Source organism: Rhinatrema bivittatum, chromosome 3 (assembly GCF_901001135.1).
Source record: "Rhinatrema bivittatum chromosome 3, aRhiBiv1.1, whole genome shotgun sequence".
In the NCBI taxonomy this organism is placed as follows: domain Eukaryota; kingdom Metazoa; phylum Chordata; class Amphibia; order Gymnophiona; family Rhinatrematidae; genus Rhinatrema; species Rhinatrema bivittatum.
In genome coordinates this window covers 549,900,562-549,915,475 of record NC_042617.1, presented here as the reverse complement: position 1 = coordinate 549,915,475, position 14,914 = coordinate 549,900,562, and the positions used below count along the sequence as shown (strand labels likewise).

The window sequence follows — 14,914 nt, the reverse complement described above, 5'->3', positions numbered from 1 at the left end:
GCCATAAGAACCTGGCAAGTACCCAAACACCAAGAAGATCCCATACTACTGATGCCAGCAATAGCAGTGGCTATTCCTCAAGTCAACTCGATCAATAGCAATCCATGGACCTCTCCTCCAAGAATCTATCCAAACCTTTTTTGAACCCAGCTACACTAACTGCACTAACCACATCCTCTAACAACAAATTTCAGAGTTTAATTGTGCGTTGAGTAAAAAAGAACTTTCTCCGATTAGTTTTAAATGTGCCCCATGCTAACTTCATGGAGTGCCCCCTAGTCTTTCTACTATCCGAAAGAGTAAATAACCGATTCACATCTACTCGTTCAAGACCTCTCATGATTTTAAACATCTCTATCATATCCCCCCCTCAGCTGTCTCTTCTCCAAGATGAAAAAACCTAACCTCTTCAGCCTTTCCTCATAGGGGAGCTGTTCCATCCCCTTTATCATTTTGGTTGCCCTTCTCTGTACCTTCTCCATCGCAACTATATCTTTTTTGAGATGCGGGGACCAGAATTGTACACAGAATTCAAGGTGCGGTCTCACCATGGAGCGATACAGAGGCATTATGACATTTTACGTTTTATTAACCATTCCATTCCTAATAATTCCTAACATTCTGTTTGCTTTTTTGATTGCTGCAGCACACTGAGCTGACGATTTTAATGTATTATCCACTACGATGCCTAGATCTTTTTCCTGGGTGGTAGCGCCTAATATGGAACCTAACATTGTCTAACTACAGCAAGGGTTATTTTTCCCTATATGCAACACCTTGCACTTATCCACATTAAATTTCATCTGCCATTTGAATGCCCAATCTTCCAGCCTCACAAGATCTTCCTGCAATTTATCACAATCAGCTTGTGATTTAACTACTCTAAGTAATTTTGTGTCATCTACAGATCTGATTACCTCACTTGTATTTCTTTCCAGATCATTTAGAAATAGATTGAGAAGCACCGGTCCAAGTACAGATCCCTGAGGCACTCCACTGTTTACCCTTTTCCTCTGAGAAAATTGACCATTTAATCCTACGCTCTATTTCCTGTCTTTTAACCAGTTTGTAATCCACGAAAGGACATCGCCTCCTATCCCATGACTTTTTAGTTTTCTTAGAAGCCTCTCATGCACTCCAGCACTGGATTTCCACGTACCGGAGGCAGTGACTCCAGCACAAGCCTCCCTTCTGGTTCTAGTGCCAGCACCCCTCTGGGCTTCACGCTGGCAGGATTTTGCCACCCCCAAAATTTTGCTGCTCTAGGCAACCACCTAGTTTGCCTAAAGGGCACACTGGCCCTGAACACAGATCACACGACAACATGCTTTCTTTCCTTTGTCCATTTCTCACCTCCTACCTGTGCAATACCCCCCCCCCCCATCTATTCATAAATCTACCTTCTCATACTCGCTCTCCACAAACACGTTCATCATCATACAGCTGTCAACTACTGTCCCGATCCAATAAAAGGAATGGACTCCACGTACAGAATCTGCAGTCACTGTCAGCTGGAGGACAGACCTAACGTTTTTACATGGGTCAACGCATGTTTACGTGTGTAAAAATGCAGTTTAGATATTGCTTCCTCCCTCCCCACCTGCTCTTACTTCATGCAGAAATATGCGCGCCGTTTCACAGAAAATACGCTTTTGCCTATGAGTGGAAAAATGGGGCAGAGTTAGATCGGGGAGAAAAAGTGTGCACGGCAATTGCATTTTCATATCACCACAAGTACTTGGCACCTGCTTCAATGCAGTACGAAAGCACCCAGCATGCACGAGCCATCATCAAAGGGAAGCTCCGCAGGCAGCATCAAAACTGCCCTCAAGAAAGATACATCCTCAGTTTCTGGGATCCAATAAAAGATCTTGGCATTTTAAAATAAACATATATCTAATGCATGCACCAAGAATACTGCTCCCGTTCCAAGCCACTGTCATAAGAAAAGGGCAATCAAAGCACAGAGGCATGAAAGTTTGCACAGGGGAAACTCTTCGCCCAGTGCGAGACACTGGGCGAAGAGTGTGGAGGGAGAGGGGACATTTTATCTGTAAACTCTGCGCCAGGCGTACTTTCCCTTCCAAACACGTCATAGGTGCACTGGTGCCTGCTTTCCGCACAGGAAATTTTTCAATGAAATACAAAACAAGTCGGGCTGAAAAAGTAATTGATGAGTCCCAAGCACACCTCTGGGGATGCCTTCACTCAACGCAGGCCAAAGCATGCAAGTCGTGAACGGACTAGCACATTTTTAGCTTTGTCAAGGGAGAGTCATTTTCGGATGGCCAATATATGCTGCTAAATCCCTATTTACTACAGATGTGCTTCAGCTGACCCTTTTGTTTGGCCTTCGTTATCGGCCCGTCGCAGGAAATTTCGGTTTCCCGCAGTTCGGGCCTTTTTTTTTTCTGCCGCCCCAAATTTCGGGGTTAGTGCGCACTAACCCCGAAAAACGAAACTTCCTGAAATTTCGGGGAAATTTCCTTTGTTTTTCAGAAGGGCCGAAACAGGACAAATTAGACAATTTTGTTGTAATTGTCTAATTTGTCCTAGACAAATGCACATCCCTACTATTTACCTGTGTAAAAAACTTTGAAAATCCTTAAACAAGCTCCAAATACAAAAAAGAAAAAAAAAAGTAACTTTTTTTTTTTAAAAATAGCTAAAGCCACTTAAATTCAGCTCCCATGTTATGCTTACCATGCACTTCACACCCAGACAGTCCCCGCGAGCGAGAGGCTGTGCAGGGGTAGCGCTATGAGGACCGTGGGTACCCGTAGACGCCAAGCTAACACATTCACCAACCAGCTCAGAGCGGCTCTGCCCTCGATTTCCAGCGCCGAGTCTTCTGGCGCTATTCTTAAAAAGGTTTGCAGCATTTATTATGAAGGTTCTTGCATGCAAAGTATTTAAAATGAATCCCACCAAAACCAGAAGCATTAAACGTAATTCATGTTAAACTCTGTATGGCTGCCAAGCGGTTATTTGACAGGGTTATGTGCAATTTACTACTTACAGCAACATTCCCCACTTCTCTACGTCCCTTACCACAAACCTCCCCTCCTTCCCCTCCCTCTCCACACTATTATTCTCTGAAGTCCTCCTATCCCTCCTCCCCACCTCCAGCACTGCCTCCCCATGGGTGCACATGCACCAGCTCCAATGTATTCTCAGAGTGCAGGTAACTTAGCCAATTTTTATACTACACGAGCTCAGCTTTAATGCAATTCTGGGAAGGGGGCAGAAACGGCTATGAATTTTATTGCCAATACAACTAAATGATTTTTCTGTAGCAGATTACGAAAGCAAAAGAAAGAGGTTATTGAGGGCCGATGCAATACAGTGCGCTCAGCCGAGTGCGATAAGGGGATTAGCGCCTACACAACGCACGTCGAAACTAATAGCGCTCATCACATGCAAATGCATGTTGATGAGGCTATTAGTTAACCATCCGCAATGCCAACAAAAAAAAAAGTGCATCTAAAACGCACATTTTTACGCTCAAAAAATGAACGCCTGCCTAGAGCGGGGGTTAATTGCTGAGCGCTCTCAAACAATGTACAGAAAAGCAGAAAATGCTGCTTTTCTGAACATCCTCCCATTTAATATTGTTGCGATATTAAGTAGGAGAAAGGAAAACTTTGTTAAAGGTAAAAAAAAAAAATAAAGTTAAAAAAAAGTTTTTTAAAAAAGCGCCGGCGGTCAGGTTCGGTGCTTAGTTAACAAGCACCGTTTCCTGAACCTCCGGCTGTGCGCCGATTAGGAAGACGGACGCTGAGGACAGCTGACCGCTCGCGGGCTCCCGCGGTCAAGGAGGCGCTAGGGGGTGTGCAATTGCCCCTAGCGCCTCCTTGACAACGCGACCCCTAATTTAGATATTGCATGGCGCCCCCAGGAGGGGTGCCTGGGGGGGGCGCGTTAGGAAAGCGGGCGCCGAACACTCAGCGCCCGCTTTCAGCGTGTTTTTATTGCATCGGCCCCTTTCCTGGGCAGTTAAGAACAGAAGGAAGTGAAATTCTAAAACAAAGACGGCGTCGGCCAAATGTTCTGAAACAGCTCTACCATCAAAGTCTCCAGCTCATGAAGCCGCTCGGCCCAGGACACCCATCTTCAGGGGAGATCATTTTAAGAAAGACGGGGGGGGGGGGGGGGGGCTCTGCGCTGCCCCCAGAATTCTCCGGGCTATTTCTTCCACAACGTGCGCCGAAAGCAGACATTGCCACCCCTTCCCCTCTTACCCTGGGCCTGTTGCGTATGTTTCACTCCAGTACCCTCAGGGCTCCTCTCAGTGCAAAAGATCAGATGCTTTAATCTCGAGCAAAGCCCATGGAAGCCCCCCTGGGTCACGAAATTAACCCCTTCTAAAGCAGTGCAGGTGCCAGAATGCACAGAAATGAAGTTTAATCAGCACAAAGACCAGTGGGGGGGAACACATTGTGAAAGCAGACCACTGCATCTATGACCTTATGCTTAGGGTAACTGAAGGAAAATTTAGTGCAATCCAGGCACGTAGGACTTCTGAAGTTAATGTGACCAGACACGCTCTTTGCAGAGAGGATAGCGGATGCACGGAACAGCCTCCCTGTGAAGCTGAAGATATCGAGGACAGCATCTGGATTCAAGACAGCACGGGAGACACGCAGAGGGCCTCTGAGGGAGGGAAGGGATTGCAGGACTGAGTAGTTGCTGTGGATGGGCAGAGAAGAAAGGTGTACGTGGTATTTTTCTGCTGTCATGTTCCTATGGTTCTGTGACTCGTACCTTAGGTTTCTTAACTCATTATGAGCCATAGAATTCTACCGCTTGTCACCTTCTGATCACCCATCAATCCCCTCCCCCCCCCCCCATCACTGGAATGCTTTTTACAATTCCCTGAATATTTTCCAAGGTTATCTTTTGCTCATTCTGTTCTGGGCTGAAGAAGGGAATATCAGCTCATGCAAGCTAGTCAAGCTTAGGAATTAAGGTAGTCCCATAACAAGGCTATCACCTTACAGATTTTGGTTTTCCTTTTCTTTGTTAACCTCTATTTTCATGACTCTTATCTTCATGGTCAACGATTGAGTCAGCAGAAAATCATAATTGTTCTTGGTGTTCTTTTTCAGATGTGAGAAATGCAGAATGGTGCAGAGCCATACCAAAAAAAAAAACCCCCCCACAGATTTTGCCAAGTAATTCAGGATCCAGAGGGGGACCAGAGACCCATTCTGGCTTTTCGGACACCTTGCATTCTATGGTGCTGATTTCAAATGGAAGAGGTGGGACTACAGCCACCAAAGCGCACTGAAATATAAGTTCACAAACCAGAAAGCTAAAAAAGTCTCTTTATGGAAGCTGGGTCACGTGGCGGCTCCAGCACTGTGGCTGGATAGACAGCCACTGCCAGACCTCCAGGCTGCTCCACGAAGCTCTTTCGGGGACTACTGATAACCCTTTCCGTGCACAGTGAACTCTCCCCGAGGCTTCAGCGGGAAAAGCAGGCAGAGAGGGCGAAGGCAGCATGGACCACATATCTGAACCAGCGGACTGATGGGCAGCGTTGGGGATGGGCTCCGATTTGGCTCACAGTGACAGGTTCCCTTTTCAGACTGTGAAGCATTTTCATTTCGTTTTGGTTTTTTTTTTCAGTATAGTTTCCTACAAGGAAGCCAATCTTATAAAATCATGTCTGTGTGATCTGTCTGACCCTACTAATAACTTTGCAACCATTCCTCCAATTTCTGCCCCAGCCTACAGAGCACCCAGTGATCCCTGGCTCCAGGTTTCAGGACACTTAGAATATCCCCGTTTCTTTTCCCTTCCTGAGGGAGAGGAGGACAGGCCTGCCCGTTCGGTAGAAATTTCTGGGAGACTGAAGTGCATAATGATGTCACTAAGCATTTTTAAAACTCTTATGCCATTAGTTAAGAGACAGAACCATATGCAAATTTCTATACCGAAAGAAAGAAATATTCCCTGTTCTAGGGAGTGTGCGTGCACAAAAACGTTGTTTCACGACGTCATATGATTTTGGTTTTATGTCATTTATCATTTTGTCCCCCATGTATTCATTTGTTTCATTTTAGTGCATATAATATTTATACAATGTGCAGACTTTACTAAACTTTGCAAACTGTGAGCTGGAAAAACAAATTTCAAAAGCTACTTCAATAGCTTTTTGTGTCATTTTGGATGGAAAACAAGACAAAGTAACAACTATTGTTTTCATGCTGTTTCAAAAATGACAGCATACCCCCTTTCCCAGTTTAGACCTTCTGGCAACAAACTAGCCTGAAACAAAAATTTAATAGGCTTCAAGCAGAACCCCAAAGAGAAAAAAATAGCACAAAACCCTGCAAGCTAGAACAATGCAAGCTGTGCCAGAACATATTACAGGCTCCCTCGGTTACCCGCACGGGAAGGAACCCTGCAGGCTAGCACAATGCAAGCTGTGCCAGAACATATTACAGGCTCCCTCGGCTACCCGCACGGGAAGGAACCCTGCAGGCTAGCACAATGCAAACTGTGCCAGAACATATCACAGGCTCTCTCGGCTACCCGCACAGGAAGGAACCCTGCAGGCTAGCACAATGCAAGCTGTGCCAGAACATATTACAGGCTCCCTCGGTTACCCGCACGGGAAGGAACCCTGCAGGCTAGCACAATGCAAGCTGTGCCAGAACATATTACAGGCTCCCTCGGCTACCCGCACGGGAAGGAACCCTGCAGGCTAGCACAATGCAAGCTGTGCCAGAACATATCACAGGCTCCCTCGGCTACCCACACAGGAAGGAACCCTGCAGGCTAGCACAATGCAAACTGTGCCAGAACATATCACAGGCTCCCTCGGCTACCCGCACGGGAAGGAACCCTGCAGGCTAGCACAATGCAAACTGTGCCAGAACATATCACAGGCTCCCTCGGCTACCCGCACGGGAAAGAACCTGCAAACTAGCACAATGCAAGCTGTGCCAGAACATATCACAGGCTCCCTCGGCTACCCGCACAGGAAGGAACCCTGCAGGCTAGCACAATGCAAACTGTGCCAGAACATATCACAGGCTCCCTCGGCTACCCGCACGGGAAAGAACCTGCAAACTAGCACAATGCAAGCTGTGCCAGAACATATCACAGGCTCCCTCGGCTACCCGCACGGGAAGGAATCCTGCAAGCTAGCACAGTGCAAGCTTTGCCAGAACATATAGCTATAGTTGCGATGGAGAAGGTACAGAAAAGGGCAACCAAAATGATAAAAGGGGATGGAACAGCTCCCCTATGAGGAAAGGCTGAAGAGGTTAGGGCTGTTCAGCTTGGAGAAGAGACGGCTGAAGGGGGATATGATAGAGGTCTTTAAGATCATGAGACCTCACAGTCAGAGTACGGGGGAGGCCGATGCAATTTCCTGTGGGTTAAAACTGCACTGACATTCGGTGCACAGTTTCTTAACGCACCGGTTAATAACGGTTTTAACTCCCGACGCAGGGCGCTAATGTCACACTAATGCCCAGGGAGCTGAAGTGCGTAGACTGAAAAATGCGCACACAAGCCCGAGTTAAAGGTGCGCTCAGGACAGGCTGAACTCAGGGGAGTCGGGGAGTCTCTCAGACGTGATTTATGGGCGCAAAACTCAAGACTTGTGCTCATCACACTTTTATGCACAAACAATGAATTGTGCCCATAAAATATGATTTCTGCACCCAAAAATGTACAGGGCTCAGTGTCAGCACTTCAGTTTCTGCACATACGGGCCGATGCAATATTGGCGCGCGATAAACAGGCACCTTAACGCGCGCCAATCCACCTCTCCAGGGCGCCCAATGCAAAAAAGCAAACGGACTGCCATGGTAAAAAGGAGGCGCTAGGGGGAATTATGCGCCCCTAGAGCCTCCTCGGCAGTGGGCGCCCGGAAGAGGTGGCCATCAGCCGGTTACAGAGCGTCCAGTTACCTAACCCGTGGCACAGCCACAGCTTAGGAAAAAGGACGCTCGTTAATTGAGCATCCCTTTTCCTAACCTGACCGCCAGCGCCCTTTTTTTTTTTTTTTTTAGGACATTCTAATTTTTTAGTTCCTCCTACTTAATTTCGACACGATATTAAGTCGGAGATGTACAGAAAAGCAGTATTTTCTGCTTTTCTGTACACTTTTAAGTTACTTGTGAAAATTAACGCCTGCCCCGAGCAGGTGTTCATTTTGGTGAGTAAAACTGTGCCCGGTGGGTGCACTTTTTTTTTTTGGCATCGGGGGGGGGAATAGATAATAGCCTCATCAACATGCATTTGCATGTCATGAGCAATATTACCTGCACACGCGACTGCATGCGCAATCTGGATGCGCTAACCCCGGTTTTGCATCAGGGGTTATGGACGCATGTCCAAAACGCACGTCCAATCGCGGGTTGAGTCGTGCGCTGCAGCCAGAACCCGGCATTGCATCGGCCTGATTGACTGACACAAGAACTGGAAACTTTACTTCACCTCTGACCAAGAGTAACATTTCTAGCACATTCAGGCTGATACAGCACAGTGCGCTCTGGCGGAAAGTACTGTTAGCCCGCGTTTGGCCGCGTGTTTTTGACGCGCTATTTTTACCCCTTATACAGTAAGGGGTAATAGTGCGCACGGCCAACTCCCCCAAACCTAATAGCGCCCGCAACATGCAAATACATGTTGCGGGCGCTATTAGGTATTCCCGCATGATTCAGAAAGCTAAATGTGCAGCCAAGCCGCACATTTTACTTTCAGAAATTAACGCCTGCCCCAAAAGTAAAAAAAAAGTACAAATTAAAAAAAATATTTTTTAAATCTGCCCGCGGCCTGCAGGTTGAAAGACGGACACTCAATTTTGTCGGTGTCCATTTTCCAAACCCGTAGCTGTCAGCAGGTTTGAAAACTGACGCCGGTAAAATTGAGCGTCTGCTGTCAAACCCGCTGACAGCCGCAGCTTTTGTCAAAAAGGAGGCGCTAGGGATGCGCTAGTGTCCTTAGTGCCTCCTTTTACTGCAGGCCCTCATTTGCATGTTGTTCCTTCCTGAATCGCGCGCAACTTTTACTGAATCGGCCTGTAAGAAAACTTGAGTTCAGTCAGGGCACCTGTCTGCACTGGGTAAAAGGTGCAGAGATGGGCGGTTATAGTTAAGGCCTGGAATTTTCATGCAGGGGCGCAAAGCAGGATGCACAGTTTCACATTCACATTTTCTGAGTGCAAAACTCCTTGTTGCATCAGGAGTAACATTTGTGCAGAAAAAATGTGCGCACACAACGGAGGCTAAAAACTATGCTGAACGCACCTTATTGCAACGGCCCCTTAAAGGGAACTTCAGAAGTGCAAAGGGTGACAAAACCTTTGACATTAAGACAAAACACTTTGAGGCCGATGCAATATCGGGCGCTGAGCTCAGTGCACCGGTAAACGCGCGGTTGGACGCGCTAAGACGTACGCCCAATGTAATAGCGGGATATGTGCATCCAGAACGCGCGTCCATACCGGCACGTAGCTAATAGCGCTCATCACATGCAAATGCCATGTTAATGAGGCTATTGGCTAGCACCCTGATTTTAAAAAAAGAAAAAAATGCACAGCTGGTGCGCACATTTTAACACTCAAAAATTAACGCCAGCCCAGAGCTGGCGTTAAGTTTTGAGGCACCCCAAGCCATGCTCAGAAGAGCAAAAACTACAGGGTTTTTTTTTGTGGTTCCTCCTACTTAATATTGTTGCTAAACTAAGCAGGAAGAACCACAGAAAGCAGCAACGAAAAAAAAACTCGACAGCGGCCAGCTTAGGAAAAAAAACCCTGAATTTACGAGTGTCCGTTTTCCTAACCCGTAGCTGTGCACCGGTTAGGAAAGCGGATGCTCAGAAAATTGACTGTCCGTATTATTTACCTGCGCGCAGCCACTTCTCCTGGGCACGCCATGGCACGGACACGCAATGGATAATGTGGGCGTCCATGCCATCGAGTGCCCAGGAGAAGTGGCTGTGCGCCAGCTCATCAGATTATTAGATCGAGCGCCCAAGAGAGGGGATGTGCGGGCGTTCAAAAACCGTGCGTCCGAGTTGGACGCACCTTTTTTTTTTCCTGGCACGCATGATATTGCATCAGCCCCCTCTGAAACAAATATAAAATGACTTAATAAAGGGCGCTGGCTTTCTCGCGCATTATCAGACGCCGGCCCCTTGGAACTGTACAGTTTTACCGTCACCAGGCATTTCTCTCTCCCCTGTCCGACCCCATTCCTCAGAGCTGGAATGGCGTTTTCAGGCAGGCCACGACCTAGGTGACTCTGTACTGTTTAAAAACCCAGTTTCCTCAGTGACCTGATGAAGAGAGGTGAACTCTCGAAGCTAGTAACAGAAACGTCGTCAGTCCAGTAAAAAGGGATCACCCACTACCTGTTTGTTGACCTCTAAGTCCACGTATTCAAGTGCACTAACGTGGAAACTGCAATTCCTTGTCCCCAAAGGCGGAAAGCAGGCATCAAGGAATGTTCACACATCGCCTTTATCTTTCCTAAAACTTCTGCCCAAATCTCAGATCCACTGTAAGACTCACTTTGGGCAAAAATGAACTACAAAAGAAAAAGGCTCTCTTTAAATCTCTGCACATTTACAGAAGGGAAACTGCTCCTCGCTCATTAAGTCAATAAACCGCAGCCGCTGCTCTCACGTTTCCTTCACGGCACACGATTTTGCAAGTTTTTTTTATTTTTACACAAGCTTTACAAAGACGTAACTGCACATCTAACAAGGAGATGTGTGAAAATGTCATGATAACTAGCTTCCCTCTTGCACGCTGTTAGAACAACGCTCACCATGTGAATTTCTGTTTAAGGAAGCCTTAAGCTCGGTGGGATGAAACCAGAGTCACCTGGTCCCACAGCCGCTAACCAATGGCAGGGCAGTTTTAAAAATGCTCAATGACTTCAAAGTCTGACCTCCCTGAGATTTCAACTAAAATTGATTCATTTCCTTATAGGAAACTAGGCTAAAAGCAAACACAATTCTAAATGTCAGGGACGTTGGAGACACAGGAAAAGCATGCGCTGAGGGTCCCTGGGTACTCTACCATCTGCAACACACATCTGAATGAAATTGGATGAATAGTTTAAATGTTATTGGCAGGAAGGAGGGGGAGAGACAGACACAACGATTTATCTATTCATTTATTTTATATACCGTCAATCTGTGGTACAATCTAGACAGTGTCTTATAAAGACAGTTTCCCTATAGGAAACTAGGCTACAAGCTTTCAATAGGTCAAAATATTCAAAATCACCTACACGGACTGTTGCTCCCTCCTTCAATTTGACCCTTAAGGCTTAGTTCAGGCATGCAATTTCAGAGCAGCATGTGCTTCATAAAATCCAAATAACTCTGACCAGACAATTCCAGATGTAGTTGGGTGTTTCTCTACACTGCATGAGGCTTGTGCCTGCATTACATCCTTAATAGCTCAGCAGCGGCAGCTGCAAACACACAGGAGCAGGGACATGTACGCCTGAAATACTAAGGAATCAGATTGTATGTTATTAATATTATGCCTGCAAGCCGCTCTGAGTCTCTATGAGAAGAATGGAGTATACATACAAACCAGAACAAAAAAGCGAGAGAAAACCCTTTAACTCTGCACACCAAGCACCGATTTTTTTAAACCTTACCAAATAATTCATAACTCTTTCAATATCCACAGAGAAAGGGACAGGTTGCCACTGCTGAGCTCCTCTTGTACTGCCCAACACTAAAAGCCCTGTGGCCCGTGCCTCACCCACAAGTGTGCAACTTGGGATCTCAGCTCACCTTCCACGCTATCGGAGCAGGAGGTCCCGATTCCGGTGTCCCCGCTGTCGGAAGTTACACTCAGGCGCCGGCCGCTGTGACTTCGCACGCTTGATGGAAGGGTTGCAGCCTGCCACGGCGATTCAGTGCCAGGTAGCCATCCGGGCAAGGGTAAATCCGGGCCTGTAAAACACAAAGACACGTGTGAATGTTTCCACGCCTCGGGATGCTGGCAACAGTGAACAGAGCACCGCGGGACGCAGAGGCCGGGTTTCCATTGTCACCAGGGAAAATGACCACTATTGTCCCTTTCTCAGCAAAAAAAAAAATGTCTCAAATGGAGTTTCCCGGTGGCGGTTTCAAAGTGGTGCAAGGAAGACTAAAGACAGAATTTAAAATGTGAAAAAGGAACAGGTAAATTAATTGGTGCCGGACCTAATTAGTGTTAAGGCTAAGGAGGAGAAATGAGTGCACTACTCCATCAGGGATGCACACAACCAGAAAATAAAGGTTTTTGTTTATCCCCGTACAGTACGACTTCACGAGGAATCGAATGTTAGAAACACACACATCAGCTTTCATATTTACCTGAGAATTCAACTGCTGAACGATATTTCTTGTGATTCAGCAACCTGCTTATTTATAGGCAGATCTCTTCCCCACCCATGCTTCAAACCTTCCTTTTTTATTTTTAAATTTAAGATGGAAAGTCTTCTTATGCTAACAGGTGTGTTTCACTTAGGGACCTTCGTTTTCAATTTTTATTTGATTTTTCCTGGGAAGTGGTGAAAAAAAAAAAAATCCCTGGAAAAATGAGTTTTCCACTGATTTTTCTCCTGGGTGTTATAACAAATTCATTTTTCCACTGATTTTTCTTTTTATTATAACATTGAAATCCCCAGGAAAAATAGAATGAAAACTGAAAACGAAGGTCCCTCTGTACACTGCAGTTACCTTCATAGTTTACAGACTGTCAAAACACATTGTGCCATCCAAAATTCAATTCTGGCAAAATATCTGGAGGACTTTGCTTCACTCAGTTTTGTTTTTTTTCTCATGTTGTAAGAATGAGACGCAGCGAGCTAGCCCGCTGGCAGAGCTGTGCAACTGGCTTCCACTCCCAGGCCAGGCTTCTGCTCCCCAGGGTGGCCAAGGATGCTACGGAGGCAGCGCTCAGGGAGTGGGAGTGAGGGCAGAGAGAAAGTCTCAGCCATCGCTCAACAGTGACACCTATTGGTCGGACACAGGGCTCATGTTAAATGAGTTCTGGAGGGAGCTGCAGTTCGTTCCCCCCCCGCAGTCCAGGAAGGTCATTGCAATGGTTGGTGCGAAGCTGAGAGCAGGATGTAAAAATAGGGGGAAAAAAACCCCAAGCATTTGTGAATGAAGGTTCTGGCTTTCATATCTAAATCTACCAGACAGGAGCTGATCTCAAGGCAAACTTGAGTCTCCTATACTTTAGCAACAGCTGTGCATCCAATCAGCAGGCTCCGAGTTGAGCGATGTTCGTGCTCACTGGATGTCTTCCTTCACATTGACAGATTTGTGTTTCCCAGCAACGTTCACCACTCTGCACAGTCACGGCCCAGTTCGGCCCTCTTAGACCCTTCCCGAATGGCAAATTAAAAAAAAAAAAAAAAAAATCTACGACCTCTGGTTAATAAAATCTTACATGTGCACACACATGCACCCGAATGTTTTATGGGACTGTTCCAGCACGAGGCTATTTCAATTTTATCAAATGTGAACATATCAAATTTAGCAAACTATGAAAGTACAGCAGCAGAAAGCCTACATAATGTATGCAAACTGCTGTAATGTACTAACATGTACAGTAAAAAAAAAACCTTTGAGCTTGGCCCTGTCTCTTAGCCTATCAGCGACTGTGATAGGTTCAACCAACTTCCTTCCAAGCAAACTGAAAACTGGCTTAGCAGCTAAAACTGCTCAACTTCAAAAGAACATCAGAAACCTCTGTGTAGGCTTCTGATATGTGAAGAATACACACAGCAAACGCTAGCACTCCCCTTGTATTGTTTAAAAATACCTCCCTCAACACATTGTTAGTTGCGCTCTTTCATCTGAACCCAACGTGGCAATGGAAGTCACGTCAAGGAAGAGTAACAAAGGGCCAGACGTGCACTGCACCCGCCAGGGCCCAGGCTGGCCCCACTTTCTTCCGCCTGCGGCTTTCCGAAAAGTCAGTTCCTCCCCCCCTCCCCCCTCCGTCACCACCTTATGGGATTCTCCCCAAGACTTGTGAGAACTGCGCAGGAATCAAGTTCCCGTCAAGTCTAAAATTCCAAAAGCAAAAAAAACACACACAACCAAGACATGTGCGGTGCAGCAAGAGGACACAGCAGCCACCCCCCAAGAAGGCAGACTGGGATCCATGGAGGAGTGCGGTGATACAGCAGCAGCAGCAGCACATCACCACCACCTCTGGCCTTCAGCATCAGCCACAGGTAACCGTGCACACATGGAGAACGAGAGGCGCACGCGATCAACGTACCAAGCACCGGGAAGAGCACCCTCCTAGTCCCAGGAGATCAAGCTGTGTGCACACGTGCCTTCAGGATTGTGCTGTGACACCGACGCCCTGCAGAACAAGGGAGACAACACCTAACCGACCCGTTTTGGGTTTTTTTTTCAAACTATCCATAATGAATGTTACATGGCATCAATCTGCATGCCCTGCAAAACCAGTGCATGTGTCTCTCATCAATGTCCGACGTTACAATCCTGAAAAGCAGAATGATTAGACGGGCCTCCAAGACTGGGTTGGGAAACACTATTAGGGGTATTAGGGGGGGTTCGTTTGTAGAAATCCCATTGTAAAAAAGAGAGAAAAAGAGTACGGCATGGGCCCAATTTACTATACTGCTCTAGAACTTGGAATTCATACAGGCCCCGCAGCCGCATGGATAGTGGTGGGGGGAAGGGGGAGGATTTTTCGGGTTGTATTATAAAGGTGCAGATTTCTAAAATTCACAGACAGAAAAGCCCCAGTGATAGAAGGCAGAGCCCCTGCTCCTCAGGGCAGCGATCCCACCAGCACTCGCTCCATCACCTCCTGGCTGAAGGTGCTCTAGAGCCTTTTACACACTTGCAGCAATGCAGAGGACTAAACAGTCTGCAGTGTTTTTAAATGGCTTTA

The 14,914-nt window shown here is 46.7% G+C and overlaps 1 protein-coding gene across 6 annotated transcripts in view; it reads right to left on the bottom strand.

The window, feature by feature from the left end:
- Positions 1-14,914, bottom strand: part of CEP85L (centrosomal protein 85 like) — a 382,914-nt gene that overhangs the window by 261,040 nt on the left and 106,960 nt on the right. For all 6 annotated transcript variants that reach the window (XM_029596422.1, XM_029596423.1, XM_029596424.1 and 3 more), the window contains exon 2: positions 11,779-11,940. In XM_029596422.1, the coding sequence (XP_029452282.1) occupies positions 11,779-11,940 (162 nt within the window). The remainder of the gene's footprint in view (positions 1-11,778; positions 11,941-14,914) is intronic.